Source organism: Melanostigma gelatinosum, assembly GCF_949748355.1.
Source record: "Melanostigma gelatinosum genome assembly, chromosome: 15".
In the NCBI taxonomy this organism is placed as follows: domain Eukaryota; kingdom Metazoa; phylum Chordata; class Actinopteri; order Perciformes; family Zoarcidae; genus Melanostigma; species Melanostigma gelatinosum.
In genome coordinates, this window is record NC_136648.1 from 20,780,168 (window position 1) to 20,801,693 (window position 21,526).

Consider the following 21,526-nt stretch of genomic DNA (forward strand, 5'->3'; position numbering starts at 1 on the left):
ACTAACTGATAGTGTTCATAATCATATTACTGTGACGGGAATCTAAGTCAAAACTTTGAAGGTACAATTTTGAGTTTATCCCCCTTAACAAGCATGCCGTTGATATTTGCAAAAATAAAACAGTTTTTTTTCTTAAATCCCTCTGATGACTGTCAAAACCTTGGTTTCTTATGAAAAAGCGAGAATGAGGCCTCATTTGGACTGGATTCATTCATCTATGGGAGGCAGGCTGACTTTAAAATTACAGCGCCTGGGCTGGTAAATAATTTCAATGCAGTCCACAGTGATTATGTATCACTTCTTCCCCAGTAATATAGTCATTTTCTACCTGTCCAAAGTGAGTATTTATCACCTTATCTCCAGTAAAATATTGATTTTAATCCTGTTTACAGCGATCACTCCTTCCCCAGATATATAGTATTTTTCCATGTGAAGAGCTTCTTGTCGCACTCTTTTCTTATTTGTATTAGCTCAGTGTTGACTTTTGTTGGAATATTGAGTACATGAAAAACGTTTTTTGCTAATCTGATAGATGTGCTGACGCCAACATATGAGCCTGTGATATGACTGCAGAAAGAATTAAAGGCATCAGGAGAGCAGAACCCCGTAGCGCATCAATATTTTTGGCCTATATCTGTCTCCATTTTGGCTAATTGGTGCCATTCAAAATATGATGAATTAGCTATGAGCACCTCCATTGACAGCACGCCCATTGTTACACTAAGTACTATGTGATGTTCTGAAGTGTCTTTTTTGTGATGATTTGTAAGTGGAGCTATGGATGAATATTCCATTCCCCACCTCACCCTGTAAGGCAGGGGTATTCAATTCAAATTCCAAAAGGTCCAGATTGAGAAAATGTCCTCGGGCAAAGGTCCGGAACATTACAAAAATATCTAACTTGCGCGATTTAGTGCCATATATATTCAAGAAGCCTAGTAGTAGTCTCTGTGTCGTCAACAACTGTCAAATCAAATAAAGAAAGTACACATCAATTATATTTTAACAATTATTATTCTCACTTTTCAAATTTAACTGGATGGATTATAAATATTACATAGAAATACATAAATAAATGTTCTTCTAATTTCAAGTACAATAAGGGCTGGATGAAAGAATAACTGTCATAACAGAAAGCTTTTCAAAAATGTGCATCTTAAAATAAAGTAATTCATTTTAGAAAAATGAATTTCACTGAATTGTCCTGCAGCTTTAAATTCAGTTCATTCAGGTGTGAAGTGATGTCAATCAAAAAGACACAATATTATATTTTTCTCATCTTCTAAAAAGAGAAATCAGTGAGCATGATCTTTATCTGTGGTTATTAAGCCACTTGTTTCAGCTCTATTCTCTCTGGTAACATCATTGTTGTGAAGTGAATTCATGTTAGGATTCTGATCATTTTGGGCTCTGAGGTTTATTTTCTGTGTCTTTATTTCAGATGTGAGTGGGTACGTTTGTTCAAAAGAGTGCTTTGTCTCGTAGTGTCGCTTCATTTACCGCTTTTAATAATTGTCACGGTCTCTAAACATGTGAGACACACTGGTTTTAAACTGTCTGTGTGAAGAATGAACCTATAAGAGTCTGTTCATTCCTGGTTAAAGACTCTGGTCTCTTTGACCACTTTTCTCTTTTTGGAGAACGTCATGTGAAATAACTTCTCTGACTCACGTATTATTCTCCTGCTCAAATTCAAGCTGCCACTTAAACATAAATATACTTGAAAGGCTCTCTCTAGAGCCAGTGTTTGGTTTGTACCTTCTGGGCTTCCGTAGCAACATAGCAGTGCAACACAGCGGACCTGCTTCCCATGTAGATATGAAAGGCTTAATCTAAGCTGAGGAAAACACATTCATTCAAGTTACAGGTTATTAAACACTAATGGTGAATATTATATTCCATTTTTGTTGATGGATATCCCTAAATCATACCGAAATCATACGAAACACAGTTTACAGATGTACAAACTGTCACTTTAGTACACAAAGTAGATTTCCAGATTTCCAGACCCCATGGGTATCTGGCATCTTTTAAGAGATCACTATTATGGCTTTTACAGCCACTAACCTTGGAGGTGAAATTCTGTGGAGCTGAACACTTATGTTGGTTTGTCAAAGTTAAAACCTCATCCAGTAAAACTACTGTGAGGATCTTTAGTTTACAACACAAAGAGCTGTGACAGCATTCTTAGTTCTGCCTGCCTGGTTAGTGAGCCTTCTGTCTGTGTCTGGATTAAAGCTGACAAGACTTGTTTCTCTCACCTGACTCTCTCTGTGTGTGTGTGTGTGTGTGTGTGTGTGTGTGTGTGTGTGTGTGTGTGTGTGTGTGTGTGTGTGTGTGTGTCTGTGTGTGGCCTTGTTTGTTGGTGCACCTTCTAATATGTTTGGTGAAATATAATTTGGTGATTTGTACTGATTTGGATTGTTCGGTGGTACTTTGTTTTTTATTTGGTGATGAAGGTTAACAGAAGATCTTATCAGGTGCTTTCACACGCCGAACCGCTTTGGTACAGTTAAACTCAGGACGGTTTGCGTTGGGTAGTACGGTTATTATTTGGGCTGGTGTGAAAGCTGTCAATGGAACCCTGCTGGGCACCAAACAATCCAACCGAGACTGCATGAAAAGGTGGGTCTCACTCCGCTTCCATGTGGACTCTGGTGCAGTTTGTTTGTGGTGTGAAAGCAAACAAACCAACCACAGGTTTTCATGATAGCAGACATGTGATATTAGCATAATTTCAAAAGATAACTACTGATAAATACAACATGCCTGCACAGCTGTTGTCCAGGTTAAAAGATCGGAAGCTGTAAAAGCCGCTGCTGTATCTGACTCCTTGTCCTGTCACTTTGTCAGTCCATGAAAGACCCGAATCATTACTGTATAAGACGCCTCATGTGTGTGTCTGTGCGCTCCCTGATGTTCATCAGTCATCTGTCTAAGAGTGTGTGCACATGGGAGAAGTTTGCCTTCAGGGGATCCTGCGAGAAAGAATTTATTTGAACTCAAACCAGGAACAAAGGGCCGCAAAGGGCTTTTGTACATCTAATTATAGTAACAATGTTAGAATAATTGATAATCAAAGATATTAATCAAGTAATTTAGATCAGAAGAATTAAAGTGCTGCATAAACTACCGTCAGTCACAGAATCTGACTTCCCCACGTGAGTTATGATGATGCAGGGTGACAAACACTAAAAGAGTCCGATCTGTCAGTCTGTAAACCTCCATGTTTACTCCGTCTGGTTCTTTGTAAGAAGGTTTCATGATCAGCTCTGAGCTGTGAACGCTTTGTTTCTGCACTGTGGAATACTTACTGACTTTAGTTGCCACTACAGTGATATTGTGCTGGGCAGCCGTCTCTCTGTCCAGGTATTCATTAGTGGAAATGGTCCCTTCGACAGTTTCAATGTCAAAACCGCTGTCGGACTCCGTCTGCCATTCCAAGGAATACCTGCAGAGATAAGAGCAACACGTTATAGTGATGGGCTGGAGCTCAGGTATGAGAAATGATCCCACTGCCACAGAGGAGCACAGTAGGAAACCTTTAAACACATTAAAGAAAGCTCATTTCTTTTTCGGCTGTTAAACCCGCAAACAGATCAGTTGGTGTTTTGCAGTTCGGTTTGAACTCCAATAACCTCGACCAACTCAAATGTAGAGCTGTATTTGATTTTAAAGCAGGACGCGTTGAACGTTGATGAAGCTTCAACATTGGTGTTAGAGACCATCCACAACTGCTCCTACATTAAAGAACTGGTTGCTTTCCAAAATAAAAAATATAACATTTCTGCTACTAGATCTACACACTGTACATTTTAAATAGAAAAAAATCCATATTCATATTTTTGTTTTGAATATTTGTTTTTTGCATCAGTTTCCTTTTAGTTTATTTGTGCATTTGATGGATGCAATATTGTTCCCATTTCACTGTGTACATGCAATGCATCACAGGGACAGGAAAACCTTTCCGTCACGGTTCAGAGAAATCAACATTGATTCTTGGTACTAGATTCACATCAACTTTATTCTCCTAGAAATTATGTTCATTTACAACTAATTTCAATACAAAATCTTAAAACTGCAGCTTGATTAAAATCCTTCATGGTTATGATGAGGCTCACACCAGTTGGTTAAGACAAGACAAAGATCTTGGTTTTGGTTAAATACTGACAAAGTCAAAAGAGACTTGGGCCTCACTGGTCATCTGGCAGACCGGTCACTTTCCTGCAGAGAGCGCGAGTCGTCTTCAGTGTAAATATGAGCAAAAATAATTGATGACAAAACACATGAAGAATTGCATTGATTGTACGGACAGGGGACTTCCTCATTAGACGGGGTACTTCAGAAGAAACTGGTGGCAGCAGCTTGACAATTGTGCAGTAAGCATTAAAAAGTCCACTGAATGTGCAGCATTGCCCATATACACCACATGGACGTTTATGGGCGTAACAAAGTGATTGGGTATTGCTCTCTCAGCACCACCAAAAAACGCGGGTGACCTACACAGAAGTACAGTCCCTGAACACATGCTGAGTAGACACAGAGGAGCGACGCTGCTGCTGCTGACGCGCTGCTTTCACGATGAAGCCATCCAGCTCTTCATAAATCCATCAGTTAGTTTGTGTGTAAAGACCTTCCACAGTGCTTTTACATGCATACATGCTGTTAGTAGTGTTCATGCAGTTTACACTGAAGGCCTTCACACATCGGGGGGTGTGACAAATAAATGATGCAAAAATGCTAAACAGTTGTCTGCGAAAAGTTCCCTTGAAAACCATTCATACCAGTGGAGATGCAAATTTGTGACAGTTGCAAAGCTTTTTTAATTAAAGGTTTGAATCGATTCACACAGACAGAGGACCAACTACCAGGATCCTAATGACTTGTATTGAGTTTCCTTTTAGTGAAATGAGTTTCCTCTGGGAAACAGTTAGTGTATATGTCTTGGGCTTTTATTGTGAAAGGTAAGAATGAAAGAAGTGGATTTGATGCACACTGCTTTTGTTAAACGTATGTTGTTGTTCACTATAGCTTACATTGTATATACACACAATGTGATTGATTGATACTTTTATTGGCAATGTGAAAAATTGGCTTCACACATAATATCAGCATTCCGTGGGGAAATACTCATAACAAGAAAATTTATTAAAAATTATTAAATTAAATTAAATAATTTTTGTTCATTATTTTTAAACTCGAAAAGAAAGCTGTTGAGTACATCGACCATTTCTTCATTCGACCTCTTTTGCTCTTCACTCTGGGTGTTTTGTTCGGTTTAGTTAGCGAGGGAGAGGGTATACATATTTAGCTATAACGCTTATTAAAGTGTGTTGGATTTAGTGGGATTTATTGTCAAACTACGTTTTCATTGGTGAAACTAAGCTTCATTGTGTTTTCATTAGTGTAGAATGAGCTCTTCATATCTGCTGGTAATAATGTTCCCACTGACTAATGCATTCCTCGTCACCTGACAGCGCTGCTGCTAGCATCCAGGTCTTGAGCCGTCACAGAGCCGATTATGGTTCCTAGAGGAGTGTCCTCGTACGCGTCCATGGAGTAGGATGGCCTGGTGAAGACGGGAGGCTCGTCCGTGTCCAGGACATTCACCTTGACTGTCGCCGAGTCCTTGAAGGGCCCCAGGTGGAGGAAACGGCGGTCCAGCTGTGCGTTGGACGCCTCGACCTTAAATATGTAGGACTTCTTCGTCTCATAGTCAAGACTCTACAGTAACACAAGGATGAAAGATGAAGACACATGGAGAGATTAAAGTTATGAGAATAGAGCTTATATTACATTGCTATATTAGCATGTGTAAACTGTAGCGCTGTGTCTACACAGGAGACATCGAGCCTTGTTTTTTAGCCGTCAGTGACAGTGTCACGCTGTCTTTACTCCTGCTATAGCCATATTTTTATGCTTTCGGTTTATTTTCTTCGGTTTTAAAGGCTCAATACTGTGCCTGAATACATCCTGTGTACAGGACTGAGGCTGCTGCTGTTCTGCTAAATGAAAACACGAGGCTTTTGTGACCAAAACCACATATCTACATTCACACAACCCAGTGGTTAGTCCGCTCTGATTTGTGTGTGGACCAGAGTGAGCCTAAACCATCCTCACCAAACAGACAGTTAGGCATGAAGCACCATAACTAATGGGATGGAACTGGTCCTTGTGGGCTCAAGCTACACAACTCTCTGTGACACAACTCTCATTGATAGTGTAGGTCCACTGCCACATGGAGAAACATTACCACATCACTGCTTCGCTGGTCTAACCACATGGTGGACCATATGTTTGGACCCATGCTGAGTGATGATGATACATCTTCATGGAGAGTTGTTTTTTTTCAGTCAGTTGCATCTATAGAGCTTGGGCGCAGCTAATCCATATAATACGGTAATAGTTTGACTCAACTGAGCCAATGAAAGTGATTATTTTTCCATCGTGGACCGTTGCTAAAGAGAACAGCGTGAGAGAATTGTGAGAGAGATGTGGCACTTACAATATCAAGCTTTACCATAAATACAAGTAGTCCGAGCACAATGAATTTAAGGGGAGATGTGAGATATATTACAGCATGAAGCAACTGACCTGCTCCTTTCAGACTAAACTGCTGTGAACATCACGAAAACCAAGTACCATTCCAGTCTCGCCAATGACACAGACACATGTACATGAGTGCAGTCGTTTTAATGGGCTATTTTACAAAAACTAAAAAGAAAACCATGACGGGGACAGGTTTTCCTTTACAATGTGTAATAACGCAAAAAGCTAAATTATTTATTCAGTGTGGGTTTTTCTTTGAACACAGGAGCATCAGGTGGCTGTTTCAACTATTCATGAGGTTGACCATCCTACACAGTGTTGCAGTCAGCTATTTCAGGCCCCTCCCCATCCTGTGGGCCCCAGTGTAGCTGCACTGCCCCCGTGCACGAGAATGGCACTGTCTCCATCCATGTCCTGGTATAAACTACCGGCAGTGCAGTCACAGGCCAGTTATTTACAAAAGAAACACAATTGAATAATTGTATATCAAAACACGATACACATGCTTTGTATTTCCTCTGCCTCTACAGCCTGACAGTTAACAAAAGCCGTCAGAGAGATGTCGAATATTTACCCTGTTTTTCTTTCCTGTGATACAGCGTGGTGGGGTATCTGGGGTATCGGGTATCTCCTCAGAGGTCTGTGTCCACCAGTATGATCTGGCTCATCTGCGTCTTTAGTCCCTCAAATCTCCGAAAGTGTTCTGGCTAAAAGTCCACACAAACACAACAGACTACGACTTCCTCCCAGACAGGTGGAAACACACCTGGGCCTGTAGTATGGAGTCTACGTACCAAGTAGAGAGCGTAGTGTCTAGGCGGCACATTGTTAAAGGACTCTTAGTCAGCTTGAAATTGTGCTTCTACCCTCTACCCTTGCTCATCTCTGCACCTAGTCCACCCTGCATTCAGAGCAACACTATCTTATCCAACTCTAAACATGTCCTCTCACTGTGCTCATACACACATGGACTGGTATTGAATGTGGAGGAGGCATCAGTTAACAGCTACTGGGTTCACCTCAAAGCATCAGCTGACTGTTGTAATACACTGCCACCTCCGCTGTCTGATGGAGATGTTTAATTCAGTGTTTGTGATGGAAACCTTTCGTGATGGTGAGTCAACTTATGCTTGACAACTGCCTCTTTGTTTTAGAGCAATGAGCAGGGACCGAGTGGCCACACAGCGCGCTCACAAAGTAGCTGTGGTGTCTGATCTGATTTAGAGGACAGTCTGAAGTAAAAGCCTTCGCAGCCCTTCTGATGTTAAACTGCTTGATGTGATGCGCTGTGTGTTCCAGTGTGTGAGTGGGGAGTTTGAAGTTTTCTCAAGTCCTCGGATGACTCTTTTTGGAAGAGCTTGACTCTAACATCTAGTTTCCTGCTGTGGTCCTCCAGGAGCAACTGTCAAATCCGAAATGAACCGTGGTGTCTGTCTTTCCCCCTTTTCTCTGGAGTTCCCTCGCTTTCCTTCCACCATCCTTTCTTTTATTAGCTTCTTCCACTATATAGCAGTGATCTTCAATCATCAAGGGAATCCAATGGCTGACGCTGCAGAATAAAGACTGCTTTGTGTGCACGAGAGTGTGTGTTTGCGTGAGTGAGTGAGTGTATAAAGCATTATCTCGTGTAATGGCTCGGTTCAGTGGAAGCACGATTAGAATCACAGTCAGATCAACAGATCCCTCCCTCTCTTAGAACACTGGCAAAATGCTGAAGTTTGCAAAATCTGCCTTTGGTTCTAACTTTTTAACAATTTGATCACGGAATAACACAGTTTATATGTGATCAGGGGAATTAAAATAATAGATTTTAGTACTAGTTCTCAGTCAGAATAGCCTTTTAAGCCACAGCTCTGCAGGTATTTGCCGACATGTTTAGAAAGGGAAAACATTGAGGTAATATCCGTGTCTTTATGCTGCAACACCGTCTACACTGATACCTTCATTCACCTCAACCTCAGAGAGGACCGGGCCTTTCTTTGGAGCAAGCATACATTCATTCATCATAGCACCGGGCTCACCATGGACGCAGAGGTGTCCCTATTGTCAAAGGAGCGCTGCCTGCGTCCTCTGGGTGCCCATGGGAACCATTCGTCCTGTTCACTCACACAGGACGCGCTGCACAGAGCTCAGGCTCTTCAGCAAGAGTTGCCCTGCTGAACTACCGGAGGTTCCATTCCCTCAATTTGTATGCCCCGAATGATGACATTTCCAAATCTCTCTATCCACTATATTAATAAACAGCCCAACATCACCGCTGTTTGTGACTGTGGTTATTCAGTCATCAGTTGTGTCTAAACATAGACACAGAGGCACACAAGGAGACTGAGCTGAAATTAAGCAACAATAAGATGTTTAATCACGTTACTGTGCTTTTTAACTTCAATTAACTTTAGTTAGGACATTGCTTACTTATTGTGGTTTAGCTGCACTTCAAAGTCAAAAGCTGAATTGGATAAGTTATCTTCTTGTTCAAGTTTGTTTCATTTGGAGAGTTAAACATGCGATCCATAATAAAGCATGCACAATATAATTGCTGCACACATTGAACAGTCAGGTCCAGACCAGTACAATGTAAAGTGTGTGCAACATCTACTCAGAAGCATTTCATGTGAAACTGGTTTGGAGCTTGGATAAACTATGCTGGGAAGTAGTCTTCTACAACTTACATTGCCTTGCATGCAAAAACAATACAATTGTTTTCAACCAAATGTATCAAAATGTTAGTGTACAAACTGTTGTAAACATAATGATATCAATAGGTTTCTGTTGTAAAGACAGTATGCTTCACTTATCCGGGGGCTTCAATAGAGTTGGTAAAAAATAAATGTATTAATATATTGTGCATGTTTCATGTCTGGAAGTTTTGCCGAAATATATTCCGTCAGATTAGATGCCCTCTCTGCAAAGTTACATGAATACAACATGTCATTTAGTGTAAGATTTTGTGCACCAGGACTTTTTGCCTAAAGTTGACAGAAGTTTTTAAAAATGTTGAGTTTAATTCGACTGAAATAACACAATGTTTAGTGTGTATGTCAACAAAAATTAAACTGATATAACAAATATGTCCAGAGTTTAACTCAAATATAACTGGACTATGTGACCAGAGTTTAAACTTACTAAAACTTTATACCTGGGCCTTCAGTGCTGACGCTTCATTATGACGCCACAGCTACGAGTTATTATCATATTGCAACATTTGACAAGTGAAATACAATGTTACCTACAAAATACACTAACTGCAGATTGAAGATACACGAATATGCGCAAAACTATAAAGGATGCCGGTATATCACTATGAGGCAGCATGACGGGATGCTTCGTCATTAACGGGCAATGCATGTAGTCAAAATCAATGTAATTAACACAGTGACAACAACAAACTCACAAGAACCAGTCACATGCCACTGTCGACTGTGAAGTAGCAAGAGGGCCTGAAGGAATTAGTGATGCTGTTCTATGGTATGCCGTATTTACAGACAGCCCATGTTGGCTGGCATGAACCTCAATGAGTTCATACCTGCCATGCTGCCAGACATCACACGCATAATCATCATGCATATCGAGTTGGTGCAGTACAGTATTTGTCTTTCTGACCAAAACAGCTAAAGTGCAGCCGATGACGTGTTAATGTACCTTTTTCAAGACAACAACTCCTTCTTGACTTTGGCTGTTAGAGATGATGTCAAACATGTTGCCCTCATCTCCTGGAACAATGGCATACTCCACGTCGGCATTGCTGCCAGCATCCAGATCGAATGCTCGAATCTGACCTACTGCTGAGCCGACTGACGCCGACTCTGGAACCCGCAGATGGAAAATACCTGAGAGGATGACAGAGGAGACGGGAAGAGAGCAAAAAAAGTGCAAATTTAAAACTGAAAAAGACAGATTTTATTCATTCATCTTAAAAGGTAGGTATGGTAATATAAAAATCTAAAAAACATTTTATATATATTTTTTGAATTCATTCCATCCTGACAGCAATGAATGAATCGTCTGACGAAATAAAAATTAAAAATCTGTTATCTTTGTTTGTTGCAGGACTGTGATAAAACCGTCCAAACATTGAATCCATAGTCTTCCACGAGCTGCTAGCTTGACAGCCGTGAATACTATCAGTAACCATGCTTGTTGTTCACATTCATGATGATCATTTTGGGGGAATGGCTGTGGAAGGAGGCCCGAAGGGCTGTCAGCGTTGCCGACTTGGCACCTTTCTCGCTTGATTTAGCAACATTTGAGAGCTGGTGCTGCTCGCTGCTGGGAAAGAATTGGAAACACTGGGCTGGGTTCTTCAGTCAGAAGCAATCAACCAATCACATATCAGTTGGGACTTTCTTACTCTTAGCGAAACGCGGCGGGTTGTCGTTGACGTCGCTGAGGGTGATGTTGATGGTGGTGGTGGAGGCCAGCCCCCCCAGCTGACCTCCCATGTCCTTGGCCTGGAGAAGAACCTGGTACTCCCCTTTCACCTCGCGGTCCATGTTGGCTAGAGCTGTCCTGATGACTCCTAGAGGAGGAGGAGGGGTTGAAAAGGGTACTTGTGAAGATAACGATGATTTAGCTTTCCATATAGGGTTCCTGATGGTCAGCTGGAGCCTTGCCTGGCAGCCTCTGCCATCAGCGTATAACTGTGTGTGAATGGTTGAGTGATGAAAGAGTGTTATGAGTGGTGGGAGGACTAGAAATGTGCTGTATAAATAGTTGAACAAAGAGCTGCATTGATTGAGGCAAAGACACAGCACAGCAGGAGAGAGAGATGAACGATGTCCTACAGGTTCTGAGACCAGGTGAAAACAAGGTCAACTAGAGCACAGATTCCCTGGTTTGATGAAATGGTTAGAGGCGTGTGCTGCTGTGCTCTAAGCAGCTATCCAGACAAAGAAGCACGTAAGACATTGAAGCCTTTTGCACTTTATTTGAGTTATTTTCATGAGGACAACTCTACAAGTCAATATTCAAATATCATAGGATATATCATATAAACCATTTTCGCACAAATCTCATTCTTGACATTGGAAACAAACAAACACAATAATTAAACATTAATGTGTCAACTGGTCAGGTAGTCGACTACTAAAGCCACTGGTCAGTGCTGTGGATGGTACCTGTAAATATCCGCACAAGGTTTTCACTCATTCTGGTGTGGTACCATGACAATCCCCTGAACACGGCAGCACAATTCTTTACTGGCCCAGTTATTTAGTGTGGTGGACTTAAAGGCCGAAAGGCTGAAACCCTTTTTTTGAATCAGCGTCTTGCTGAGGTTGTACACGAAGACGCTCTTTGCCAAAGTTAGAACAGATTCTCTTTGTTTCGCACGAGAGATTTTCTCTATATGAGGTTTTGTCTGTGCTCTTCTCAGTGGTTTGAAGTAGGAAACACTCAGTTGGGAAAAGGAGATGTCATTTGATTTTACGAACATCTGAATCCCATCTGATGACAGTTGTGGGTTTAATGCGTAATGAATAATTCATAAGGATGTTTTTGTTTTAAGTTGTTTCACATTGAGCAGTGGCGGGCCGTGCGTTTTATACCCGGGCCTTCACTGCTGTCCTCATTATGACGCCACAGCTACGGTTATTATTTGTTTCGTGTAAAAAGCTCAACACCTATAAATGCACTAACTGCAGAGTGCAGATATATGAATACGCTGAGACTGTGTCTCCTCTCTGCTCTGACTGCAGCGCGAGGCTGCTGTGTAACCGCCTGCGAGTGCTTTGGGGCGGCTCACGACAGCGCAGAACAGTACGTGCTTTCACGTAAGAGTTAAAACACCAGAGAAGTCTCCAACAACACCAGAAAAAGTTTTTTCATAACCAAAAATTCTAACATAGCTATACCTTTGTAATTATGTCTAGGCCAGCAGAGAAGGCCTTGCTGGCCCTGTCGGCCCACCACTGACATTCAGTAATGCATATCTAATGTAATACAAAAAAAATGTACAAATTCAAGACAAAGGTCATTTCAACAGATACAAATCAAGCATTTCTTGCTTATGATATATGTGCTTTAACGTGAAGACAGGGGTAGACTTTTACCATAAACCACCACAGGAAGTGGACGCTTACCAACACTTGATGTTTTAAAAAATGCATTCCTCTTTTTGACAGTTGTCTTAAACTGGTTTGTATTTATTGTGTGTCAATGATCTGTGATTCTAATAGACTTGTCTTACTTGTGTGGACCTGTGAGCTTGTGTGTTAGAGATATGTGGACGACGTACGGAGGATCCAGAAGAACCAATAAGTATGAAGCAGACATCCTCCGGTTGATGCTCATGGTGAAAACACTATGTAAAACTAATATTCAGTGGCCCAAATAGATAATACAAAGCAAAAGAGCGACGGTAGTGTGATATGTTATCAAGATAATGAAACATAAAAAAGGGCTCGGAGCAGTTATTCGTTGAAACACTGGGATGAAAAGCTACCCAGCACTCTGCAGACTTTGTTCTGCCAGAATAAGGGGCGATGTGGTACATATCACTTCAAATGTTGAGTTTGATATAATTAATAAATCGGTTTTAGTTTTGTTTTACTATTGTGAGGGTTGACTTAAATACATCATTAATCTACTGCTAATTCATAACTTGTCTGTGCATGATCAGGGCTCGTCTAGTGACAAAGACAAAAACATGATCAATCCACATTGTTGGTGTGTATCGCAACAAAGTCTTCAGTGAGGTGAAGGAGGCGACACTATTTCCTCCCTTCATCTTTTTTGTCATATCGTCAGACGTGGTAAATTGGGGCTTAATTGACAAATTGTTTTATTCATTTTAATGTGACAAATTGGCATTCTACAATTAATATTAATACAATTAAACAATGTGATTCTTCATCATTTTCAACTGCTGATCTTTGAAATTTGGCTTTTTCTTTTGGAAATTATTTTTGATCTACATCTTTAAGAAGCAAGGTTATGCTGGTCAACTGTTGGTCTTCAACTGCGACAGACAAAGAAGGGTTCATTTCTGTATTTGTTGTTGGGACTGAAGTTATCATCAGTTCATGTGGCCTCCTTTTTGCTGAATGAGTGGTGCCTTTCAGATTACTGCGACAACAGAACTCTTCTCCCCGGTCTCATCAGGGTTTCCGGTCAGTTTCGGGAAAGGTGCTTCTTCGAGAGCAGCTCTGCGAATAACATGCAACGCTGAACCATAGTGTTCAGCATTACATGGAAGTGTAATGGAATGACACATCAAATGTTGTGTATGACTCGAATCAGCTCGCTGTAAACCCGGGTCGGTCTCAGGTCCTAGAATTGGAGAAATTCTGCCTAAAAGTCCGGAGAACAAATTCCCACTGTCATACGGAGGATGAGTTTGCCGCTTGAGAGAATCACGATCACCGATCCTAGGAAATGAGAAATTCCGCCAACAAGTTTGAATAACTAACCAATTACCACTGAGCGACCTGAAGTAAGAGGCTTTTGTCTGGGCAGAGATGGGTCATAGAGTGTTTGTAACCTTGTTTTGTTTGAAGTGTAACTGTGTCAGTGTGTATTTTACGGACCACTGAGTCCCGTTCAGTGTTGTGTAACATAACTGTTGTGCTTGTTGCTGCTGTGATAGCGTTGTTCCACGCTGCTGTGCTTTGTTGTTTCTCTCTACCATTGCGAGTAAAGTCGGTAAACTATACTTTAGAAATGAAAGGTTCAGTGCTGCGGCCGCCAAACCTGAGTTTGCCAGTCAGGCTTCTGTGTGATAACGTTATAGTTACTGTACTTTACTGCTTCTGGATCTGCCTTGTTTTGAGAGCTTTCTTCTTCTTTCCAAACTAACAAACACTCACACACATACATGCCATTACCCTTATTTCTAAGTGCGGCCTCCATTGTGTATCTTATTCCCCGTTAAATAATTGTGGCCTCCCATTGTGGAGTATTGCATGAGGTAACTACTGTATGTGACTATGTCCATCTTTTTGCTCGCCCCTCTGTTTTTCCTCTCTCCTCCACCATTGTCAAGTCTTGCGTGGCGTAATCACTTACGAGACACTGTCCGACATTTTTATCTTTTCCTCTCTCGCCTCCCCCTCCTACACACTTGTAATTACTTCCAACTTTACGAATGTAAATACTGGAAAACTGTGCATATTTGTGATTGTATGAACAAAAGAACTTGTCATGGTCACTCGTGTAGCCTGGTGAGGAGAGACAGATAAGTAGAAAGAAAGTGATGCACACCAAAGAAGACAAAAGACAGAATACTTATGTGGACATTACTGATAACGTTTCAAACACAGATTATCTTCCTCTTTTTTTGATGACATATCACAAAAAAAAATCTTGTCAGGATTCAAGTAATATGTGTGTGTCTGGTAAGCCAGAGCAAGGACTCATCAGAATCCTGTGAAGAGCTATTGGTCGCAAGGGGCGTGGCTTAGGATGTGTGTGAGAGGTGACTAAACAATGGCAATAGCATCAGTTCTATCAGAGCTGCAGAGTATTTCTTCATTGAAAGAAGAGCAAAGAACGACACTGAAGGCTCTTCTCCATGGAAAAGATCTTTTGATCTTCTCTCGACTGGCTTGGTCAGAGTTTGATTGACAGATGGCTCATCCAATCAGCTGCCACATAAGTCTTGAAAGTGCCTGCCCTCCTCAAAACAGTTCACAATGGCGGCTTCTAAGACGTTTCTGTGTAACAAACCATCAGGCGGATCAGGTTAGTCTTCCTCAGATCAAAGTGAAGACGTGCACACATCTATTTCTGACTGAAGCTGCCTGGTAGAATGTTGGGAGGATTCAGCGATGTCGGGGTAATTCTCTCATATAGACTCATATAGAAATTGACAAACAGGAGCACTGAGGTTAAAGAGCTTTCGTGGATTGAAAGTGGAAAAGTGAAAAATCACAATCACTGATTGCTTCCAACATCCTTCTACCGTTTTCACCAGTCACAGCCTCGTTGTTTTAAGCCGTATTCTCTGATGGAGGGTGACCATGCTGCTCCTTGGGGTGTAAATCAAACATGACACACTGTTCAGAGTCTTTACTGTCTTCAGCTGAGATGCCTGATATAGGATTGAACATCTTTAGTGCTTGTTTGAGCGTTCAGCAGCAGGACTGAGGAGAAACTCACTCGCTGTGTTGTGACTGAGCTGAGGGTTCACACAGCAGTCACAGGGCAGTCATACTGTGAGGATAACTCTTGCTTTGTTATGGCTGCAGTAATGGAATCGTTACGATGAACGTTTTCTAACCTGTCTTGGTGTCCACAGAGAAGTACGGCTGGCCATGAAGGATGCTGTAGACGATCCGTGCACTGTTGCCATACGTGGGGTCATCTGCATCGGTGGCAGTCACCTGAGTCACATAGGTTCCTTACCAAACACACACACATACACAGGTTATGTAATTATGCGTTTTCTCTTCGAACAGAACAATACATCTCTGTCTGTGTATTGAATATCGAGATCTCAAGTTTTTTCGAGATAACAAAATAAATATTTTGGTGAAAGGTTATTTTCTTCCATTTATGGATTAAACCAAAGATTATTACTCTTTTACTATAATAACATATTTGATCATGGTGACTGATGCAGTGTCAGATCCTGGAGGTCCTTGAATGATCATCAGTGCATCAGAACGTGTAGTAACACAGTGTTTTACGTATGTCGGGTTCATTGATTCAGTCCAGCACAATAAGAACACGAGTAAAGCAAGGCTCCAGATGCAGCAGAGACTGCTGCCTGAAACATTGGATTAGTTAGGTAGACATGTGGCTACCTAAACCATATTGACATGGAAGAGCAGAATCATGACAAATCAGGACTGACACAATCATAACCATATTGGTAAAAAAAAATGGGTTTTCTCGTCTCTGCCATTTAATCCAATAAACAAACAGTCAAAGCATAAGCCCATTAGCTAAAGTAAACCTCAGGCCGACGCCACACAAGAAGATTAAAAGATAACCAGTGTGGTTGAATTTGACATATTCTTGTCCTGCTGTCAGGCTTTCTATTTTATAACTGGGGACTGTAAATGTAGATTGTATGGACCCAGTAGTGGAGGTGAAATGCTGCCCACTGTTTGTTTGGAGCATGTGGCCAGGTGTTACACACTTCATCATTAAGATACCTCTTTCTCTGGGGGAGAGATGCCCCAAAAACAATATTTAAAAAGAAACAAAGGTATCAGTTACATTGTCTTTAGGTGTCAGCTTGGTTCAGATGACAGCTTGTGTTAATGCCAACACAGGGAGCTTTAGAGACAATCGGATTATCTTCCATATGTGTTGCTGATCAGTCCCAGGATGAATGAACACAACATCCAAACAAATGAAACACAGTCAACCAATGTTCCCTCTAATTTTTCATGTGTCTGGGCATACACACAAGCTCCCTGAGCACACTGAGGACCACTGTGAGCAACATCAGATGTGCACGCTGTGGCCACACACCAGTATCACACCTGTTCAAAACCTTGGATCATAGCAAGTTACATGGCTTATTAAAAGAATCAAATTACAGCAGCAATTTTCACTAGTTTACTTTTAATATAAGTGATTTGACAAACTTTAAAGGAAAAAGACAAAAATCTTGTTGTTCATGAGATGTGTAGTATGTTTTATGTGACAGTCCTGCTTGGCCATGGGAAGAGTCTTGCTTTGGCCTGTGTGAGGTCCTGTTCTGGAAGAAATGATACATATACACCTTTCAGACATAACATTTTGTTCACATTAAAACACATTCACATTTTGCACAATGACGTGTGCTGTAGCTTGTGTTACAGTGTAAATTCCTGTAACTCTGTCTGTAAAATATGTAATTACTCAGTTTTTTATTATCATTTCTACTACCCATAAATTATCTAGTAGTAACATAATTTAATGATTAATATCCATAAGTAAAAAATCTTAATAAATGTCACTAGAATATGCACAAATCTGACTTAAATTGTACCTTATTTTTCACGTCTGTCCTTCTCACTTCTCCAATGGTTGTACACTTTGTCCAGGTTGATGGCTTCGTCTGCTTCTTGCTTTGACTTTATGTGCATCAGCTGGTCCAAATGTGCCACTTCAAGACGATTTCTGGGTGCTGTTTTGATACGATTCATTAAACTGAATCCTCTTTCACAATCTGCACTGGAAGCTTAAAAGAACCACATTTCTTTTTTCCAATGGCTTGGTGAGTGGATGTGTCGCTGCCCGTTCGTTTCGCCATGATAAGGAGTTAGCATTTGCGTCTCGTAACTCCGCCGCACTGTTGATAGCTAGCTAACCTGCACGGCGCGAATGGGCAGGGCAATAGTGTCAATGCTATGATTGGCTGCGTAGCGTAAGTGAACCGAATCGTATCATTGGCTGGACACCTGTCACTCACTGAGTTACGTTGCAAAATAGTACAGAAAACAAAATTATTATTATTATTATTATTATTATTGGTTTAATTGATTAGATAAGATTAGGACTAATATTAGATATTAATTAATACGTTTATGTTGAATTTTATTTTATGCGCTGCATAGATTTTCTTGTGCGCTGAGAATGTGCGAGCAGTGCGCGATTGCTCAAGCGCGCAGCTTAGAGGGAACATTGCAGTCAACTCTTGAAATGATCAAAGTCTCTGGAAAACCAGAACTAACAACACACATTCTACACTTACATGGACACACACAGTTCAGTGGATCGGTGCTGAAGTGTCGAGGTTTGTCAGGACACCGAGTCCTGTGAGTGCACATAGTGTGTTACCATCTAATTGTCAAGGCAACATGGCAAGTATCTAGGATGTGTCCTGGTGCATTTTTTAGTTATTCAGGCTGAAGCTGTCAGTCATCTGTCTGTTCTCTGGCACCACAGGAGGTCCAGGTGTGGTTTGAGTGAAATGTGCAACAACTGTTGAAGAAAATCATCATATAACTTGTGAATCCAATTGTTGTTACAATCTTAATTTCCATGATTGCAGTAAACACGAGTGTTCCTCTTTATGTCAAAAGTATCCAGAATCATTTGAGACGTAAAACCTCATATCACAAGCAACAGTTACATAACGTGTTATTCTGGTTCTCACCAACGTTCTTCGTAAATGATTATCAGGGCCAGACAAAAAGTAATTAATCTCTCAAGTGTACCAAAACATTTCCATACTTGGAGCTGTGTTATACCAAAGGACAAGGGGTCAAAACAGCATAAAAACATGCCCTAATTAGGAGTCCAGATGTGTCCTGTTTACAATTAAACAGACTGGTTTGATTGATGGAACGCAGCTAAAGGGGCGTGAATTTTGACGATAAGAGTGATCTGTGAAAAGCAGTACATTGGAGTCATTTCGATATACTGAACTTGTTGATGTTGGCTTGATCTTATTAAAACACTTCCCGCTGGTTGCAACTCCGGTCCGCCGTCTCTTCTCGTCAATTTGCCACAACACAACTATTAGAAGAAATGGTCATCGGCCTCATCAGAGACGGTGATGAGTCTGCGTACAGACGGGAGGTTGAACAGCTGGTCAGAACAACCTGGAGCTGAACAAGCTCAAAACTGTGGAGAGAACAGTGGACTTCAAGAGGAGCCTCCCAACCATATTATATTAAGGGTAAGGGTATCTATGTACATGCATTATGTATGCTTGTCATGTAAATCAATGGATTATTACATTCAAATGTCGTGACTATGTCTTTAGGGGTAATTGTTATAGAATGTCCAGTCTAGTAATCAACAAACTTCTCTCTGTGACTCCAAACACAATTGAGAAGTGTCCTGACAAAAGAGTAGCATCCGTGTTTCTACCTCAGCTCTTCAAAAGGTAATTTAACATCACGTCAACACATTTGGAAATGATGACGTGATGCAAGATTTTAAAGTGAATTTTGCTTTGTGATTTCCCAGAAAAGTTTCTTTGGGTGAAATCTCATTATAGTTCTGAAGTTCTTTCTATACGTCTGTTTACTTTGTCCACCAACTTTGAAACAAGGCCCTCAAACATTAACATCATGGTGAGATTTCATTCACTGACTTCTACCTCCCTCTCTCCTCCAATGACATCATCAGGGTTATTTGTCCGGAGCCACGTAGCTCTCCACATGACAACTAAAGTGAGCTTCATGTGGAACATTGGTGGGTTTCCCCTTTAAGAAACAGCACAGAGCTGTACTGCTACAATACAAATGCATGTTTTAGACAGAGTATTATTTTAAAAAAAGAACGTGAGAAGTCACAGCTCCACAGGAAACGGTCCTCCAGGAGCTTTGAAACAAAAAGAGAAACATGGCTTCATCTATTCTTAGCAGTGCATTGCTCATAGATAGGATTATGCTTTTATCATATGAATACATGCTGATCCCTACCACAGCTAATCCGCGATACAGTTTGTTGCTGTATTTCTCTGCAACAGAAACATACTGGGCTCACACTTGTTCTCTTCGAGCACTTTGGTCCTCAGCTGAAGCATTAAAATGCTTCGAATTAGTTTCTAGTTTAATGTCTATTTCCTGTCTAAAATCACACCAGTCAACGACTAAAGGTTTATGACAGGGAAGAGAGCGCCAGTCAAATGGCTTGTGACCTCTGCCCTCCCTTTGGACTGCTTGTAATTATTATTCTACTGATGACATCTAAAGGAAATTTCTCTTCTTTCAAGTAAAATAAGGGATGCATTTAAGAATAAATTACATTACAGAAAGCTTTTTAAAAATGTGCATCTTTAAATAAAGTACCGGTACTTCATTTTGAAAAAATGTACTTAACTGAATTGTCCTGTAGCTTAAAATTCAGTTCATTCAGTTGTGAAGTGATGTCAACCAAAAGAGCCACGATATTATATTCTTGTCATCTTACAATGAGAGGAAATTGTTTGCAGGGATTATGACTGTGCTTATCTAAACCACTTGTTTCAGCCCCATTCCCAGTGAATGAATGTGTTGGGATTCTGATCATATTGGACTCTTTTGGGATTTGAGTGGGGAGGTTTGCTCAAAAGAGTTGTTCTTTGTCTCATAGTGGTGCTTCACATTGCTGCTTGTAATCATCGTCACGGTCTCTGAACACATGAGTCATCCTGGTTTTGAACTGTGGGAAGAATTAACATTTCACAGTCTGTCCATTCTTGGTTAAGCTCTGGTCTCTTTGACCACATTTGCTTTTTTTGTAGAACTCCAGGTGAAATAACTTCTCTGACTCTGACCGGTTTTGAGACATGCTGGTAACTCTTTTCATCGGTTTCATTCACTTAAAGTTTTAGAGAGTGCTGATGGTCAATTGGACCATGCTATGTTCCTCCTGCATCATGGGGAGGGGCAGTATTTTCTGGTGTGATTTTTGATATTAATTCTTTGGACAAACAGTGATTTTGGCATTGTATCATCCTAATGTTGGTAGTGCTATATGTTCATGTGTTGTGTGGATTATAGTTGGTGTAAATGGTTATGTCTATGCCAGTTTGTGAGTGAATGGCCTGATCAGCCACCATATATGTTTCCCCCATGTCTCAGTCGAAAGGGTCTGTTTGTGCGACTCACCTCTCTTCTGTTTGTTCTGTTATGTTGATCTCTTTATTGACCCAAAAGTATTTTTTTTTTACCTCCTTTTGCCTTTCTAAAATAAAAATAAAAAATCCAAAAAAAACACTGTCTCTCTGGTCTATTCACTCGGTCCCTGACCTTAATGTTGAGTTAATATTCATATTAATATTATTGTGTCCTTTTGTATTTCGATGGTGTGGCAACATTGTTGTCTTGAAACTTTCATGCCAACAAAGTAAATAAAATAAATGCCCTCTTAGCTCAACTTCTAGCAGTCCTACCTGTTGGAGACATCTCAGGGACACAGGCGCTGTAGGGACCATCAGGAAATCGTGGCTCGTTGTCGTTGATGTCCTGCACCTTGATGATGAACTCAGACTGAGGCTCCAGAGGGAGGCCTGTGTAGGTGTCAACAGCCTGGGCCTTCAGCGTGTAGTAGGACTTCTCCTCCCTGTAAAATACCACATGTTATGTTAATGCACTAGTATTAATATGTCTAA

At 40.9% G+C, this 21,526-nt stretch overlaps 1 protein-coding gene across 1 annotated transcript in view; it reads right to left on the reverse strand.

Annotated features, from left to right (window-relative positions):
• LOC306789319 (cadherin-12-like) overlaps positions 1–21,526 on the reverse strand; it is a gene marked incomplete at both ends in the record, with an annotated part of 64,213 nt that overhangs the window by 23,265 nt on the left and 19,422 nt on the right. Inside the window, 6 exons of the mRNA XM_079285212.1 lie at positions 3,315–3,451; positions 5,471–5,724; positions 10,189–10,376; positions 10,898–11,065; positions 15,764–15,883; positions 21,308–21,477. Coding sequence (XP_079141338.1) covers positions 3,315–3,451; positions 5,471–5,724; positions 10,189–10,376; positions 10,898–11,065; positions 15,764–15,883; positions 21,308–21,477 — 1,037 coding nt within the window. The remainder of the gene's footprint in view (positions 1–3,314; positions 3,452–5,470; positions 5,725–10,188; positions 10,377–10,897; positions 11,066–15,763; positions 15,884–21,307; positions 21,478–21,526) is intronic.